Here is a 19,663-nt window from a genome sequence, read left to right on the forward strand (position 1 = left end):
GAAATCATGTGAACCTTTCGGTGTTATTTTCTTTCTTGCGAAATGATTTTAGGGAAAAAAGAAGATAACAGGAAAAAAAATTGATAGAAGAGACAAAGCAGAAAAACATCACTTCCCACTTTTTAAAATATATACACTATAGTCTCTGATTCTGTATTATAGGATCTGTGGGATCCTTTCATTTTACTGTCATTGAAAAACTCCTTGTGGGGAAAAAAAAAAAAAGGCGCTCCAGAAGACCAGGGCTTTCTGTTCATAAACTGCAGATTTTATCATATTAGTCAGAGAAGCAAGTAAAACTCGGTTGGAGAGTCTGAAAGGTACTTGGTATTCCTGGGCTAGACAGTGAGGTAAAGCCAAAAACAGAGAGGGGGCTTGGAGACAGCTGTAGTTACACTGGATATTTACTTTGGGATGATCCTAATGTCTTCTGCAGCCCACACTTTTAGACCAGTGGCATGGAAAGTGTCCTAGTCTAGAAACAGGAGTTGCCAAAGCCTTTCATCATCGTGCAGGGATCTTTGACAACAATTTTAGACTCCTGTCCAGAAAACACTGTAGACTTCAGAAGACCAAGGCTATGAAGGCCAATTTGGTTTGAAAAACTAGTGGAAAAGAAAAACAGTGGGTAGAGAGATGGGAAAAGATAGTGTTTCACCAGCCTCCCTGAGCTGAGTTGGTGTTTAGAGAGATTTAATTAGCTACATGATTATTATTTTTATTTTGTATTTAAAAGAGCTTCACCATTTAAAATAGTATTATGTATTACCTTTGTCACCTATGCCAGTTTATGCCCGTAGCTCCTTTATGTATACACAATTTATAGATACAACCACACATGCCTTAGATTGGCACTGTTTCTTGCTCCAAATGTACCTGTCTGTATCCTCAGAAAGGAAGCTCAGGTAGGGGGAAGGGGAGCTGGAGAGGGAAGTTCAGCATCTTTGGCTCCTCCTGAGTCACATTCCAGAGTAGCTTTCTTTGGGATTTTAAAATACAATAAAATCAAACAATATTAAAATATACACATATGAAAACACAAGACCTATATACATATTCTAAATATAAGGGAAGATAAAGATTTTTTATGGGGGGTAATTATTTTTTGTTGTTTTTTTAAATCATTTCTTTCATTTGTTCTTCTGTTGTTTCTAACTTTATTAAGAGAACCCCTTCATGAAAATCGTCAAAAACGAACCATTAAAGGTAGATGTATTATGCATTTGATCCTGAATTTCCACCAAAGCATCCTTTAAATACAAGACTCAATGTTCATAAGAACTAAAGACATTTCTTGCATGTATTTCCAGTAATCATTCTGTAAGGATCTTGAATTAAACAGCATTGTAATCAGTATTTTGGTTCAATGTCCCGGAAAATACTTTTTTTGTTTTAACCATTCATTTGTTCATGCAGCAAATGTTTACAGAGTCTGTGCTGCATGCTGGTCACTCTGTTCTGCTGCTCTGGGCACAGCAGTGACACCCTAGTTCCTAACTCTAATCCTAAACCCTAACCCTAAACCCAAACCCTAACCCTACCCTACTGGAGCTTACATTCTAGTAGGGGAGAAAAATAGAAACCAAGGAAGCAAGCACATATGCAATGAAGTTTAAAAAAAAAAAAAGGGTGTAGAATGGGCACATAGTCAAAAGTGTCTCACTCAAGGGACAAGCCCTGGGAAAGAGATTCAAATAACGTGATCAACCCTTCGTGAATTCAAAACTGTAGCACAGAGAGGTTCTAACATAGAACTGAGCTCAGAGCACTCATGAGGAAGGTGGGTTAGAGATGGAAAATTTTATATGCTAGTTCTTATAAATAGACCATGGAACAGACCTTCCTAAATAGTAACTACTTTCCTCTCTACTTCTAAATTACACAGTGTGTGTAGCTGGTTTGAACTTATTTGATTCTAATGCGTTGTTGATTTCCTTTCCAAAATATCTAATAAATTGAAGTCCCTGAGTTTGTTACAGCGCTCTTGTAATCTCCTAGGAAATAATGAACCACAGTGCCAAACTCCGATTCAATGTACCAAAACAGCAATGCATGGAATGGTTCCTTATGACCTGAGTAAATGGAGTGTGCATCGTTACGCACACAGCTTACTTTCAGAAAGTGACTTAGGCTTTGAGGATAATCATGCTCAGCATGTCATTTTCGATTTTATTGTATAACAGAGGAAAATACGGCAAAGGGAAAGTATTAGTGGACGTAAAATACATTGCTAATAGCATCTGTACTATTATTTGCCTTTTATACGAATAAAGGTCTGAAGTGATCCTTTCCTTGAATCGCATAGTGAACTTCTAGGTTATGGGGACAAATGAGTGTTTACAAATGTATACATTTTTAATAATTTTCCTTTCGAGGATCTAAACCATGTTTTGTATTTTTTTTAAGGTGAGGGCCGTTCTTATCCGTAGCATTTTTCATTCAATCTAAATGACAAATGTTTGTTTTGAGAAAGTGCAATTAAGATCGACCCAAAAGGCAAATACACCTCTTGGGTGTATCTGTTTGGGAGATCCGACTTGCAGGGTGACCATTCCTTCTCCACATGTCCTGTTCTAGGAACATACGTGATGACAGTCACTGCTATAGATGCTGATGATCCAAATGCCCTAAACGGAATGCTGAGGTACAGAATCCTGTCCCAGGCTCCAAGCACCCCTTCGCCCAACATGTTTACAATCAACAATGAGACGGGTGATATTATCACAGTGGCAGCTGGACTTGATAGAGAAGTAAGCCAACCAAAAACTATCTGAATTCGTTTTTAATCTTAAGGGTATACAGTATCCCATGCAGTTTATCTCCAGGTAATCAGACGTCGACAGTATCATTCAATATCAATTTTTCAAAGAAATCTTGTCGTGCTCTTTTGACCAGACTCAAGTTGGTTAAGTGATGTGTGCATACTGGATAGATCGTGCTGGCCCGTGTACTATTTAGTGCGTAATCAACCAAGTCAATTAGATGTATCTGGTACCTAATTTTTAAAATCCTTGCCATTTTTTCAGTTTTCCCTTACAGTCAAAGGTTTTTGTGAGCAATTAAACTAAAAACCATGAACAAATAATGTGTGTATACATTTAGGATAATTTTTAACAGTCATATTATTTTCAAGATTTGTGTATTTGTTTTGTGGGTGGGGGCGGGGAGGGGCATAGGAAGATGGAGAGAGAGTCTCAAGCAGTCTCCATTCTGTGCATGAAGCCCCACATGGGGCTCGATCCCCCAACCTGGAGGTCGTGACCTGAGTCGAAACTGAGAGTCAGGTGTTTAAACGACTGCACCACCCAGGCGCCCAATAGTCATATATTTAAGAGGCTACAAATAACGTGTGTGCTGAGGTATTTTGTAGCTTTTCTGGATAGCCTGGTTTAGTAAAAAGAGATTATCTCCTTTATTAGAACTTGCCCCTTAACTCTAAAATTGACTTACTTAACAAGTTTGAAGACCAGCAATGGCATTAATTCTACTGATAAGCCTTTAAAGGTATAAATGGAGAAAAACAGACTTCTGGCATGATTTTTGTTGAAAAGGCATAAAATGTTAACAGCATTGAAATACCATGTAGTGTCACAGTCTGAAAGGGGATGGGCTTTTCTTAATTCCCAATGCTCATCTCACTGTGACAGACCTCAACCCACATTCCTTCCACCAGGAATGATTTGCACCTTCTTCTTGTTCTTGAACCTTCCATTTCTTCATGTCTCAATTTAAGCTGCACTTCTATCCTTTCCCCCAAACCCCGCTCCTAATGAATCTTTTACACTCTTTCTCTATGTTGTTCTGGCCATTTTTTTAAGAGATTCTCAAGGTTATTATTGACCATCAGTAATCATCATGTGAGTGAATTATCAAAGTACTTAACTCATAGACATTTGTGCTTTGTAGGTTTCTGGCCAAGCCCACTTTTACAGTAATGAGACCTCAGATTATGTATGTCAAAAGGAAACATTATGCTTACCATAATAAATACTATTGACAAGGATTTCAGGAGTTGGTTTTTATGACGTTTTATTTGCCTCAATAGCATTCACTTGAATTGGATCGAAGAAAACATTACTATTGCAATTAATTATATACGCAAGATAGTGCTAAAAGCGCTTTAATGAAGTAGTACGAACAAATAAAGTTTACTTTATTCACAACTAAACTGAGCTGAGAGCCTTACTTAGGAGTTAGATGTACACCTAGAATATTGTACCTATTAACTTCCGGGTGTGACTGATTCTTTTTCCAGGACTAATCCGTGTTGGAGATAGTTGAAATTTAGTATTTGTGGTAGTGCTTTTGTTCCATGATCCTTGGAACATGTGTGTCTTTTCACCTCTTCCAATATTGTATAATTCACAATTCCTAATGCCAGTGAGCTCAGCATGTGTGCATAGTTCGTTTGAGAATAGGAGATTTTTTTTTTTAATTAATTTATTTATTTATTTGACAGACAGAGATCACAAGTAGACAGAGAGAGAAAGAGGAGGAAGCAGGCTCCCTGCAAAGTAGAGAGCCTGAGGTGGGGCTCGATCCCAGGACCCTGGGATCATGACCTGAGCCGAAGGTAGAGGCTTTAACCCACTGAGCCACCCAGGTGCCCCCAAGAATAGAGGGTATTTTTTAACGTTCTCCCCTGAATGCCAGGTTGCTCACATACTGTGGAGGTATATAACTCATCCCCCAATAGGAATACTTCTCTCTCCTTCACACGGTCCTCGTGAGATACAGAAATGGGGCTTCATCATGTTTGCACACCGCGGTATTCTTATCGCATCGAGCCGGGCTGTTTGATGACAAGGAAGAGGCACTGAGAATTAAAGGTCATTTTACACCCACAGACCGGCCATATTTAAAAACCAGAAGGACTGCATTTAGTTCAGCGGATGAAAGCCTGACGTCGTACCCTAATCGTGGTTAGGTCTATTTCGCAGTGGACGGAAGCCGCCGTGCCCCACATGAAACGAATGTGGGAATGGATTAGAAACGATAGAATCGTGTGTGAGAAATAGCTTCTTGACAGTGAAATTATTAAACACAACAATGAGTTACCAGAGAAAATTACAGAAAACCTTCCTTTTCTGAAAGTCATTTAACGGGGAAAAAAATGTATCTATCTCGGATGGTTTATGGTAATTCTGCCTGAGGCCAGGGATAAATTACTCTGGCTTCCTCAGGCCTGGTGCAGGCCTGAGTTTCTTTTATTTCTATTAGAATTCACAGTTTTCTCTCTGTCAGAAGTAATTTCAGTTGTCGTTCTCCCAGGATATATGACACCTATAAGTGACTGAACTCCTAATCGTTGAAATCCTTACTGAGATTCGGTTTTTTTATTCTACTTTAATCTGTGGGTTTAAAAAAATAACATTTCTTCAGGTTGCTTTAACTTGGCTGTGCTTCTTCCTGGCACTTTCTTTTCTCTACCCCTTTCTCTTGGTGTCTATTGCCTGCCCTTTTTGGCTAAGACTACTGATGACTAGCCCTCTGCTTCAGTGGGTGTAAATCCTGGGACTGCCTGTTATGGGCTATTTGACCTTCACTGTATTAACCTGAAACCTTAGTTCCCACATCTGTGAATGGGGATAAAAATATTACCTCCCTCATGGGATGGTTGTAAGGGTGAGGTAACACAAGGCATAATGCATTCAGCACTGTGCCCATTAAATATTAGCTATTGTTTTCCCTGGTTACCATCATAAATCCAGCCTGGGCATACTGGGTGAGCGCTATCATTTTGGCTCCTCAGCATCGTTTTCTCATGGCAAAGATAGAGTGATACTTCCTGTGTTCCACGTCTACTGATCCTTTCCGTTGCGCTCTCTGCTTCATGTTCTGCGTTCCACTGTGTTGGTCTTCTCTTCCCTACAGGTTGCCTTCTAAAACCCAATAGTAGCTTCATAATCTGTAAACATGCTGAGTCCCCCCTGTGGTAAAATGACTCCCCACCACCACTAGGATGACATCAGAGCTCTGTAACATGGCGCTCCAAACCCTCTATGACACTGGTCCCAAAGCCTTCTTTGGTCTAACCTCCTGGGGTTCCTTGCCTCCTCTTGAGGAGCAAATGATGTCCAACACTCATACAATCACACACAACTCCTTGTACAAATCTTCTGTTCCTGTGATTTCCTCTGCCTGAAGAGCTCCTTTCCTACCTCTTTAGAGCAGGGGGACTCTGAGATCCAGTCCCCAACTGCTCCCTGAGCACCCCTAGTAGTCTCTGTATTCCCTGAGATGGGCAGAGACTATGTCACATAGACATTATATCTGCCTTCTTGTTCTCAGTATTTGGTGAGGCTCATGTGCTCTTTTTTACCCTGAATAGGAACCCTGAAGAAATGTTTACGTTATGTGATTTTCTCCTTGTTTTCCACACAGAGTCCTTGAAAGGACAGCCCACACTCTTGCTCAGTTCCCATTCCTTCCTCATCTTGACGTTTGGCTTTCTGTCTGCCTGCCCCACTCAGGATGCACCTTGTCATGCACATATTCTCACTTAATGGAGGGCACTCATATAGTGGAGCAATTAATGGTATAGACTCTGGAGTCACAGAGACCTGGGTTCAAATCCTGCTTCTCCTACTTATGTCTGGGTGTCATTGAGCAAGCTTCCCTGCCTCCCTAAGCTTTGGTTTCCTTATTTGGAAAATGAGGATCGAAAAAAAAAAAAATCCACCTGCCTTACAGGTAATTGTGAGGACTGAATATGATAATATATACTGCTTAGCAGTACGTCTGGCATGTAGTTGGGACTTAGTCTAAAAAATGTTCTTTTTTTTTCTTTCTTTCTTTTTTTTAAAGATTTTATTCATTTATTTGACAGAGAGAGATCACAAGTAGGCAGAGAGAGAGAGAGGAGAAAGCAGGCTCTCTGCGGAGCAGACAGCCCGATGCGGGGCTCGATCCCAGGACCCTGGGATCATGACCTGAGCCGAAGGCAGAGGCTTTAACCCACTGAGCCACCCAGGCGCCCCTATTTTTTTTTTTCTTATCAAGCCCCCAGAAACTTGTCAGCATACAGTAAGCATTCAAAAAAAAAAAAAAAAAGAATTTAGACTCCAGAAACACAAGGTAGATGGTACTATCAGCCCCATTTCACAGGTGAAGGAACTAGGACTTCACCTTTAAGAATTTCGAACAGGATCACAAACCTGTACTTATAAGTTCTCTTGACATTATTATTTAATTGTCCATCCCCTAACTCAGTGCATATAAAAGCAATCCATCATCACCCTCAATCTGTGAGTCCTGATCAATTTCCCATTTCATGTGACCAGTACCACCACCCCAGTCTCCCCAAGATCACAGTCTTCCTGCCTTTACCATACACTGCCATCCATCCACCAATAAATTTAGTGATCGGTTTCATTTCAGTTTACCTCCAAAATGTCTTTTGCATTCATTCTTTGCCCCAGACTCTGATGACTGGTTTGCATGCCCTATTGAAGTCCTTGCATCACACCTTCCAACTTTTACTACAGATGCTTTGTACGTCTGCTCCTGTGATCCATTAATGGCTTCCTCCATCACTTAAGGGTATCAAGGCCATCTCTGGAGTTACTCATTATTTTATCCAAGTAAATACTACATCACCCAACATCTAGTAGACAATCATGAAATGTATGTCAACTGAGTGAATGACCGCTACTCTCACTTCTTCATTCACTCATATCCCTTTAGTTCAGTGTTTCAAAGTGTGGTGCCCAGATGTGATGATTTTTACTGATACATGGAGGGATGCCTCTAGAGAAAACTGGAGACCACAAGTCTTCAGATGCTACTCCATCAGGTAGAGACTGCCAGAGTGCAAGGATTATATTGTATTTATTTTTACAGTTCTATTTATGGGAGGTCTTCTATTTATGATAATTTAACAATAAATTAAGTTTCTTAAAAGGGAGTGAATGTCAAGATTAATGTTAAGTGACTCAGGGTATAGAAATATGAGGATATGGCAGCATTGGGAAGATGATGTATGAATCACTGTAGTTTGGGAAACTGAGCTAGTTTTTACTCCCAGTATATGATTTAATGAGTAAATAACAGCTGCCATGTAAATAAGATGGTGTTTTTTTCCCCCCAAACCTGGAAGGATTTCTATAGTGTAAGACAAGGCCCAGGATTTCTCACCCATTCACCCATCCAACCACCAAGTCAAAAGCATTTATCACTTGCTTACTCTGTTCAGACATTAGGCTGTATACCAATGACACAAACATTGACAAGGCAGGGGCCTGAGAAGGGGTATGTGTTTATGTCTACATAACCAGGAGGTTATGGACGGGGAGTAGCCATATAAACTAGAAACAGTGATAGAGGCGTATACATGACAGTCCAACAGCTCTGCCTCCAGGACTGTCTGAAGTCATCTCTGAGGTGGCTTTTCCGTTTTGTATTTGCCAGGCTCAGGGTGACGGGAAGGGGACTGAAGCCCAGAGTTTCTCAACTGTGGCGCTATTGACATATTGGATTGGATAAATCTTTTTTGTGGGGCCTGTCTTGTATATCATAGAATGTTTAGTAGTATCTCTTGCCTTTATGGCCATCCATTAGATGTCAGTAACAGCCCCCAACTGTGACAACCAAAAATGTCCAAGGAATGAAAAGTCTCCTTGGCGGGGGAGGGGCAAAATTACCTCCATTGAGAACCACCATTCTACCCTGAGGGAAATACGGAAGGCAGTGGTGTAGAGTCACAACAGGCATTTGAAAGTAAGATACAAAGAACTGAAGGTGTAGAATAAGTGGATAAAGGGTGATACATAACTTTGATAAGTTAAATAGATGAGTCACAGGGAGAGTAGGATTGATAGCAAACAGTTGAGTCGAGGTTTTACCCACCTAGAAGAGGAAGTAAGGAAACATTTTTAAGCAAAGTCCCCTTGATCAGATGTGGGATTGAGGATGGGAAGTCAAATTATTATGGAATCTAAATGTCAGTCATCTAGAACCAGATGCCCAGGGTCTAAATTAGGCAAGCAGCCCTAAATAGTTTGGTTGTCTAAAACAGGCTGTCTTGTCTTTCTTACTAAATGTAAGAGCATTTTACCAACCAAGCATTTGAAAATGGAGATCATATTATTTACCAAGTTGGATTGTTTTTTTTTAAGAGACTTTGTATTTTAGAAATAACAATGTTCTTTTGTACCTTAAAGATTCTAAGACTAACTTAAAGTGGTAGGAAATTTCACATATTAGGTACTGATCCCAGTATTTCATCTCAGTGGAAAATTGTATATATTGTGCTTATATAATTTTAAAGTAGATATTATAATTTAAAGAGAAGACATTGTTAGCTCTATTTCCATACAATATCTGTGGGGTTTTTTTTTTTTATCTTCTTTAACAACAACAGTAAGAAAAACCTCTTCCTTTTTTTTGAAAATGTTCATCTGCTTCTTTGAATAGCAGCTAACAGAAATGGCATTTCAAAGTCATAACAAATTTTTATTTTCATGATTTTCAGCTGGGAAGCTGAACTGAGTGCCCTATAAAATTCTCTCACTAACCATGAGAACATTAAGCTGAAATGACACTTGATTGGGAAAGGAAATCATTGAGAAATATTTTAGCCTATGTAAGCATTATGGTGAGGTGTTATGGGTTAAGAAAAAATATAAACAGCTCAGCTAGCACTGTTCCTTTTTTTGTTTTTTTTAAATTCGAATAAATGGTATTTTCTTTTTTAGGAAGACAAATAAATAACTGCTAGAGTTTAGCATTTGGGTGGACAGGAGACTTAAAATCAGATGTGTGGGGTTTGGCTTTTTCTCCTACCCGTTTCTTCTTCCTTGCCCTTCCCACTAACAACTAAATCAAAAGTTACAATTTGTGTCTGTTCTAGCCAAGCTCCAGAAATCCCTTAAGAATGGCCATTCATAATGTTACTTATATTTAGAATCAAGGAAAACTGTACTTTGCCGTGACAGTTTATTTTTGTATGAAGAAGTGAGTTTTGTTGTTGAGAAAGCTTTAACATTTATGAAAAAAAAAATCTATATTTTTTATCTGTGCCAATTTCCACAGAGATTTCCAATGATTTTAGAAAACCATTTTGGTTAAGTTGTCCTAATATAAAGTGTATTTGTCAGTTAGTACTATAGACTTCTCAGACAGTCTCCAGATATTCTCTTAGATAGAGTGCAGCTTAATTTGGCTCCCCCTTTTAAAAATTCAGTTCGGATGGTGCACCTGGGTGGCTCAGTCCATCAGGTGTCTGACACTTGGTTTTGGCTCAGGTTAGGATCTCAGGGTCATGAGATCAAGCCCCGTATCAGGGTCTGAGCTCCGCTCAGAGTCTGCTTGAGATTGTCTTTCTCTTCCTCACCCCCTCCCTGCTTCTCGCCCTGCTAGCTCTCTCTTAAATAAGCAAATAAATAAATAATTTAAAAAATTCAACTGGAATTTAAAAGTAGTGATACCTGTTTGGTAATGAATAATGACTGTCTATATCCAGATGTATCTGTGTCCCTCATAGGTATATGGGCATAAGGAGCATTAGGCCAAAATGGAAATCTTTTGAGTGTACAAATATTAAGCACTACTGTGTTCCTTAGTTACGAATAAAGACATAAACATAAACCCTATAATTGGGTTTTAACTTCACTTAAGAATATATCTCTGCATAGTTAGTTGTAAATTGTATGTACTGGTGGAAAGTAGGAGAAAATACTCTATAATCCTGTTGTAATAGGACATATATGAGACCATCTTAAAAGAAAGCATAATCTGTAAAATGAAATCTGTGAAATGAAAATGTAAAATGAAATGTGTGTATACACACACACACACACACACAATCAAGATTTTTCATTGTCTGGAGTATTCTAAACTGGGTAGAAACTAACATATGAGAAAGTAAACACAAATCAAGTGACTTGAACGCTTGATCACAGTGTTGTGAAGGGGGGAGTTTGAGATCAGATGGAAGTGTCAGCTTCCCTGTGAATTTCACACATCTGCAATGTGATCTTTTCCGCAAGTAAAGGTGAAAATATACAGTCGCCTCTCTCCAGACAGAAACCAGGTCTTTGCTTCTCAAGCTAAAGTCGGCTCCACTTGGGAACTTTCAAGCAATGTTAATCAGAATGAATGATGCTGAGCTTTCTGTGTGTAATAAAGAGCTACTTACAAAACAACTGCTGTGTCTTCTTGAGGAATTAGTTTCATCTAAGATGTGATATTTTTGTCTTTTTAGAAAGTGCAACAGTATACATTAATCATTCAAGCTACGGACATGGAAGGCAATCCTACATATGGCCTTTCAAACACGGCTACGGCTGTCATCACGGTGACAGATGTCAATGACAATCCTCCAGAGTTTACTGCCATGACAGTAAGTACAGACTGTCACTCAGAGAATTTAGGGCTGTGGTCCATTACTGAGAAGTTTTGTCATGAATAATAAATGCATTAAATAGAGGTAGAATTTGCTTTTCCTCATCGTAGACTGGCTACTCTCTCAAATGTTTGCTGTCACCAGGACTTTTAAATGAGGCGCCTAAGTAATTTGTTTTCTCCAAGTCTCCCAGGTCCACTGATGAAGTTGTTAAAATATGCCACCTGGAAGAAATGGCCTAAAAATATTTTGTGCTGTTACAACAGAAAATTTATAAATATTTTCAGGTGCAGGAAACTGAACGGATATTACATGACTGATTTATGCCACTTTGTCTAGCATATAGATACATTATCTCTTGAGGAAAATTATTTCCCTCAGACAAGTCCTTTTCTCCAGCCCTGAATTAATCACCCAGATACTCACAAATGGATACTAATTTTAATATTAATGAAACTATAACATCATTTGGAAGAAATTTTGACTGCTGAGAAAAGTGATAGTATTTTTAAAAGTTAAACATAAATGCTGTGATTACGTGTATTAGCGATTTCCTCATTTAGTGTGGGTAATAAAGATTTAATGGAGCAGTAAAATCAGGGCAGTGTGGTCATCAAGACGCCCTGTCCTTCTCCGGTCCACGTCACTCCTCTCAACCGAGGTTTGTTTTTCTTGCAGTTCTATGGTGAAGTCCCTGAAAACAGGGTAGATGTCATAGTGGCGAATCTAACTGTGACGGACAAGGATCAGCCCCACACGCCGGCCTGGAATGCCGTGTACAGGATAAGCGGCGGGGATCCTACGGGGCGCTTTGCCATTCAGACGGACCCAAACAGCAATGACGGCCTGGTCACCGTCGTCAAAGTAAGTGCCCTTGGGCCACTCATCTCTCTGACCGGCAGCCTGCATCGACCAGTCCGTGCTCCCTAGCCTGTAGTTCCCTTTTGAATTTTAGGTTCCCCCCCACCGCCGCTTCAGACAGCTTTAAATCTGGAATTAATATATTTTGGGGAGGCCCCATTTGTTTTTTGGTGTTTTTTGGTTCAGTTTATGTGGAGGCTACCTTGAGGCCAACATAGATATTCTCACCTTGTCTCTGGGAGACAGTTGTGTTTCAATCGTTTTGGACAATTGTAATATTCTGAAGACAGGACTGTCCTCCACAGTGTTGACTGTAGGTGTAGTTAGATGTGTTCCTGGTACGGCACATCCTCAAGTATTGGGGGGGTCCTTTTTTAATTTAAATTGAATTAATTAACATATAGTATAGTATTAGTTTCAGAGGTGGAGTTCAGTGATCCATCAGAGGCATAGAACACCCAGTGTTCTTTCCATCAAGGGCGCCCTTAATGCCCACCCCCCAGGTACCCCTTCCTCCTACCCGCCTCCCCTCCAGCACCTGCAGTTTGTTCCTTATGCTTAAGAGTCTCTTCATGGTTTGTCTCCCTCCCTGGATACATCCTGTTTTCTTTATCCTCGGTGTGTTTCTTTCACTAACCAGAATCGTGCCGTGCGTATTGTTCTTTGGTGGCCTTGCTGGACGTGTTCTCAGCCGAGCACACTCCTTTTATCCATGATGTATCCCACAGATCCAGTGTCACTATTTGGGTTGCTTCGTTCTGCTCTTCCACTGAGGCCCACTTTTGTGCACAGACTTGAGCACAGGGACTGGAATTTGAGGGGAGAAGTGTCCGTGTGAGTCCTCGTCCGTCTGTGGTGAAGGTGTGTTGACTTGGCACTAAGCAGGTGGCAGGCCTTGCACACTCACTCGGGCAGGACGGTGACTGGGCTGCGAATTTGGGACCCACAGGTCGATGGCATCCTGGGTGACAGGAATGTGGGGTTTTGCTTTTAACTTTTGTTTTTCTGGGAGACTCTACCTCTCCTTCTCTTCTAAACGAAAGCCTTGCAGGATGGAGTATTCTTGGCTCTAGATTTTTTCCTGTCAGCTGTGGGAATTTATCATGCCACTTTCTTCTGGCCTGTAGAGTTTCTGTTGAAAAAGCCACTGATCACCACATGGGGTTTCTCTTGTATGTCACTGCTTTCCTTTCTCTTGCTGCTTTTAAAATTCTCTCATTATCACTACTTTCGGCCACCTTATTTACTTTGTGTCTTCGTGCAGACCGCTCTGGGTTGGTTTTGTTGGAGGCTCTCTGTGCCTCCTGGATCTGGATTTCTCTTTCCTTCCCCAGATTCAGAAAGTTCTTAGCTATTCTTTCTTCAGACAAAACTGCCCCCTTTTCTTACTTTTCTCATTCTGGGATCCCTATCATGCGAATTCTACGCTTGATAGTGTTGCTGAGTTCCCTAGGTCTGTTCTCATTCTTTGTATTTTTTTTCCCCTCTCATCTGCTCAGCTTACTTTCCAAGACCCTGTCCTCTAGGTGGCTGATCCATTCTTCTACTTCCTCTTGTTTGCTATTTATTCCAGGTGGTCTATTTTTATTTCCATTCGGTGAGTCCAGTAGCTCTTTTGGTTCTTTAAAGGCTGCTCTCTCTTGGTGGGGGCTCTCGTGGAGGTTCTGCATTCCTTTCTCAATTCCAGTGGAAGATCTTTATGAACATTACTTTAAATTCAGTATCAGACATGTCTCTTACCTCCATTTTGCTTAGGTCTCTTGCTGTGATTTGTGTCTATTCTTTCATCTGGGACATACTCCTCTGTATCCTCATTCTGTCTATTGCTGGGTCTGTTTCTCTGTGTTAGGAAAGTCAGCGACATCTACCTCACTTGGAAGTGGTGGCTTAATGATGAAGAGGTCCCACAATGCAATGCCCCCTTTTCCCCAGAACCTGGCACTTCAGGGGTGTCTCCTAGGTGTGCTGCCCCAGGGGTGTCCTATCGTTGTGGTGGACCTATGTTTGCTTTCATCCTGCCTGTGATGGCTCTCTGCCTGTTGTGGGCAGAGTCTGGTCCCCGTGGTGTTAGTGGGCCAGTCAGAGGCCACACTGGGCTTGAGTTGAGCCAGACCAGGCATTTACCAGAGATGAAGTAGCCCCGAACTGCCGGCACTTTCCCTGTGTTGTCCCCGAGAAGCTTTTGGTGGTGGATGGGGCCAGCAGGCAGACTGGCATGTGGTTGTCCTCCCCTCTCCCCTGGCAGGACTGTCTCTGGAATGGGTGGCCCTCCTCTGGGCTGCTCACACACTGTCAGGCTTGTGGCAGTGCTTCGATGGAACTTGCCAAGAGCGATCGGAGGAGGTGGGTCTGCTTCGCTGTGGCCTCTTGTCTATGTCAGGCCTCAGAAAGTCAGTTCTCCCACCTACCTGGTTGCTTTCTGGGTTATCTATGCTGATGGGGGTGCTCTCCAGGCAACCACGCTACAAGAGCTGAGCCCGGGATCCTCCTCCTCTGCCATCTTCCCAGCAGTCTTTGCATCCTGAAGTATCAATCACCGATTGATAGCTCTTAGGAAGGATGCTGCACACCTATTATTCTCAAGGTGCCCTTTGAGTATTGACTCAGAGGACAAACCCAAAATCATCACAAAAGTAAAAGGGGATGAGTCGGGACAAACAGTGCCTGCGTTTTGGAAAATATTGTGAATTTATACTCCTGTTTTTAAATGCTATATTCAAGACTTTAAAAAATTAGTTCTTTTGATCTTTAATTGTCAAAAACAAAACAAAACAAACACTGAGTGCTGGAAGTAAGGGGATGTTAACTTCACGTGTAATAAATACATAGCTTAGAGCTAATGAAATCACTGAAAGAATTCTATTTTCTTCCTTCCTTTCTTTCTTTCTTTCTTTTTTCTATTTTACTTTCTGGCTTCTATACTGTCTTATTTAAAATAGTTGAGAAAGGGAAGTTGAATTGGTGATTTTAGAGTGAGAGAAAAAGAAACTCTGTTTGAAGGTTTTAAGGAGTGGTCTAGGGTAGGAAACTAATAATGGGACATTTTCATTAGCTTTGCTCCTAATCCTTCCTAGACCAACTTTAAGGGCAGGAGAGATCGCTAAGTTCTTTTTTTTTTCCTCAAATTCTTATGGCACAATAATTTGTAATCTGCACCCACACTAGAAGGTGATTAGGGGAAATCAAGGGTAAAATCAAAGTCCAGTCTGATCACTTGACCCCTGGTAACTTCTCTGTTGACAGTAGGATTCAGTGGAAATTTGGAAGTTAATATTTACACTATGAGTTATTTCTGCATTGCCTTTACCTAAAGTGTTGTTCTTAGATTAGGGATTCTTACAAACTGGTAGAATACCTAAATTTTTGGGGGGAGACAGCCAGAGTTTTAGTTTGCTAAGTAAAGGAATAAGAAAAAAACAAGAAAAAGCCCTTCCACCTACAAATACTGTTATTTTTTCATAAGTGTATGTACATGTCTGTACTTTAAAATGTATTTCAAATTATGGATGATACTTTTATTTTTTTTTTAGTTTTATGAATGACACTTTTAAATAAAATTAAGTTTTTCTTTTATGAAAAAATTAGATTTTATAGTTTGGGGCTTTATTTTATTTGTTTGTTTTGGCCTTCAGCACAGACAGATGAGGACTAATCTTGATCCCAACGTTTTAGAGTATAATCTAGACATTTGGGTTCTCATTTGACCTCAGACTATTTAGTATTTTTGGTTAATAATGCTGTTCTTAAGAATAACCAAGTTTTAAGATGTTGCTGAATGAATGCAATCAGTGCAATAGTAATATGCATTATTTTGTGAACATAAATCATTGAAGTATCGGAGATTTACAAATCTATTCTACAAACAGGCTCAATTGTGATAAATATTTCAGTCATTGGCCAGTGCTAATGCATGCATTCCAGACATTTGAGAGGAACCTATGGTATAGTGAATGAAAAATTAATGTTTGGGAAATGGAGTTGAAAACTGTAGAATGCAAATATTCTTAGTTCCTGCAAAAATATGGTTTCCTTTCTTTTTCTCAGCCAATTGACTTTGAAACAAATAGGATGTTTGTCCTCACTGTCGCTGCTGAAAATCAAGTGCCATTAGCCAAGGGAATCCAGCATCCACCTCAGTCAACTGCAACAGTGTCTGTCACAGTCATTGATGTGAATGAAAACCCTTACTTTGCCCCAAACCCCAAGATCATTCGCCAAGAAGAGGGCCTTCATGCTGGTACCATGTTAACAACGTTCACCGCTCAGGACCCAGATCGATATATGCAGCAAAATATTAGGTATCAAATGCCACCCGTGGCGTTTTTTAAAAATTTACTTCATGTTCTGTGTTGTGCACAAAATTAATCTACCATTTGAATGAGAAATTTGAACTGGAACTAAAACGACCCATTACAGAATTATTTTTAATTCCTTGATGAAGCTTCCTGTCAGGAAGTAGATCAGTGAGTGTATATCAGATAGGAAGTAGAAGAATGGATCTACTCGTGTATTATTTGAAGAAAAAAAGATGTTCCCTGCCTCTTTTTTCTCTGCCCCCTTTTATCTCTTCATATTTCATAATAACTGAGCCAGTGCTATTATACCAAACGTTGCAGGAAGTTTTCACTGCAAGTAAATGGGGGACTCTTAGAAGCTGTAACATTTCTCTCTTCTCCACACACCAGGAAAAAAGGAAACTCAAGCCAAAAACAAGATATAAGAGCTAATTATTTTTGCCTCACCTGTACAGTAGTTATAGGGCTGATAAAACATATCTGTAAGACTTCCAACCTCAGCAAAATCTAATTTATCTTTCCTGATGAGGGAGTAGATCATTGGCAGAGCCTACCCCACATTACTCCTCTCCATTGCTGGTGATGATAATTTTTTAAATTAGCTCATAGATAATTTAACCTCTTTCAGAACTGCTGCTAACAGATAATTGCGTGTCTTCTTCATTTCTCTATACATTGATATCAAGATAGATAAATAGCTAACTAGTAGGTGTATTGAACTCCTACAACTTTCACCTTTCAAAACACAGGAAATTTTTTCCAGTCTATATATTGGTTATCTGAGTTTGAAAGGTTCCTCTCCGTGCAGAATAAAAAGGAGTTTATGCTGATAAACCGACTGATACATATCCATCTACTTTATATGATCTCCGACAGTGGCACTCTCTTTGAAGAGTGTAGTTCTGTGTAGTTATTTTTTTAAGTATATTTAAAAAAATAAACTTACTAATGCTTTCATTTTGTAGATACACAAAATTATCTGATCCTGCCAATTGGCTAAAAATAGATCCTGTGAACGGGCAAATAACAACAATCGCTGTTTTGGACAGAGAATCACCAAACGTGAAAAACAATATCTATAATGCTACTTTCCTTGCTTCTGACAATGGTACGTAATTAAATATGGTCACTGTATTACCACATATGTCGTTAAAGAGAGTAGAGCCTCATCATGAATGCATCATCGGGAAATGAGGTTTTCTCTCAAGCTCAATTGTCTGGAAAACTGACCTTTATGAATCTGTGGCCCCTGTGTCTATTTTCCATTTCCGTTGGGTGTTCTCAATGTTCCCTAACTTCTATAATAAATGTTCGCCATGTCCACGGGCCCTCGGTGGTAGCCTCATGTCGTGACGACAAACCTCTGTAGCTCTTCTGCCCTGTGGCACACTGACTGCTCCTTCCTGCAAGTTGAGTCTAGCCTCGTGCCTCAGTGGCCCAGACACTGGTTCCTGAGGTGATTTTTTTTTTTTTAAGATTCTTATTTATTTATTTGACAGAGAGAGATCACAAGTAGACAGAGAGGCAGGCAGAGAGAGGCGGAGGTGGGGGTAGGGGGAAGCAGGCTTTCTGCAGAGCAGAGAGCCTGATGCAGGGCTCGATGCCGGGATTCTGGGATCATGACCAGAGCGGAAGGCAGAGGCTTTAACCCACTGACCCACCCAGGCACCCCTGGGTGATCTTTTTATATCTGTTATGATCAGTCTGTTTGCTGACATCAGTTGGTCAGTCTCTAGCATTTTTTTCTCTTTGTAATTCTCTGCCTCTATTCTGCCATGGATAGGAAACTCATAATTTCATGCGTAAAGTGAGTGAGTACACAAGTTTTGTATATTAGTTTCAGAACATAAAGTCTAGTCCTTTTTTTTATCCCCCTTTCTGGGTCTCTGCCAAATTCTAAATGATTGAGATTAATAGATAGGCTTCTTTCTTTCCTTCCTTCTTTCTTTTCTCCCTCCTTGCTTCCTTCCTTCTCTCTCTCTCTCTCTCTCTTTTAGTTATATAAGACAAAAATGACTTCCGTAAACCTGGTGACGGATTTATTTTGCTTTGTCAGCCCTCAATATGACATGTGTTTAAGAGTACAACCTCTGAAGGTCTGCCTGACCATCTGGACCCAGACTCCAGATCTACTACTTCCTAACTGTGGGATTGGCAGTGAGATTTTAAATATATCCTTTCCTTTTTCTCTTTACTGGGGATAATGGCAGCAGTGCTTAACTCATAGTGTATTGGGGAAGATAAGGTGTTTTGTACACATAGTTTTTAAAACAGTGCCTGACATAAAGACTCGAATAAATGTTTCTGTTAATAGTTTTAAACCTGAGTCATAACCACATTTGAAAATCGTTCAGTCCTAGACTACCAACGTTAGCATCTAATAAAACTAGCAGGCTTCAGTTTGGTGGTCAACATGAGCAGTTTGAAAACCGTGGCTTGTAGACACTTTTGATAAGAATCGTTTCAATGGACCTTTCTGAATCCTCTATAGTAAGATTCAGTGAGATGATTATTTATCATAAATCTACATGGTGAGAGGGTCAAAGCTATATTTCTTATCCTCTCTAATGTTAGACCTACTGTTCAAATATTTGGAGTTGAAACGTAGTAGGGACAGCTTCTGCCTTTGCACATCAGAGCACAGCATGAGTGTCTGTTTTATGTTCTCACTGCATGTAAGTGGTGGCTTTCTTCTATGAGGGAACTTAAAGCAATATATCTTGCACCATTATGTCGAGATTTAAAGAGCTGTAAAATTATATGTATGGATGTTGGTTGTGCGTTACAACCAGATTTGTCATTCACCAAGGTGGATATTTTTCTAATTGAAAGGGCATTTGATAGGAGAGAGAAGTGGGTGGTTGCGTCTGTATTAGCCTTGATGTTTGACAAGGCACTTGACTTTTAATCGAGGCTGAATGTGAAGCCCTGGTTCTGCTTCTTAATGATGGGGCAAGCTCTTATACTCTCTGTGCCTTCATTTCATTATTGATAAGTTATTTTAGCGGCTTGCCTATTCTCTAAAGTTGTGATGAGAGTCAAATGATATTATGTGTGATCATGAGTGTGAAAGTTCATCAAACTGTGGACTATCACTGAGCTCTTGGTGCTGTATTCATTATTAGAATATTGTACGCAGCCACCTCGCCCCCCGATCCTGTGA

General features: G+C 40.2%; 1 protein-coding gene across 1 annotated transcript in view; it reads left to right on the plus strand.

Annotated features, from left to right (window-relative positions):
• The window catches only part of CDH2 (cadherin 2), a 212,257-nt gene that overhangs the window by 158,375 nt on the left and 34,219 nt on the right, over positions 1-19,663 (plus strand). Inside the window, exons 7-11 of the mRNA XM_082699852.1 lie at positions 2,578-2,750; positions 11,204-11,341; positions 12,023-12,208; positions 16,250-16,503; positions 17,466-17,608. Coding sequence (XP_082555978.1) covers positions 2,578-2,750; positions 11,204-11,341; positions 12,023-12,208; positions 16,250-16,503; positions 17,466-17,608 — 894 coding nt within the window. The remainder of the gene's footprint in view (positions 1-2,577; positions 2,751-11,203; positions 11,342-12,022; positions 12,209-16,249; positions 16,504-17,465; positions 17,609-19,663) is intronic.

Source organism: Mustela nivalis (assembly GCF_964662115.1).
Source record: "Mustela nivalis genome assembly, chromosome: 14".
Classification (NCBI taxonomy): domain Eukaryota; kingdom Metazoa; phylum Chordata; class Mammalia; order Carnivora; family Mustelidae; genus Mustela; species Mustela nivalis.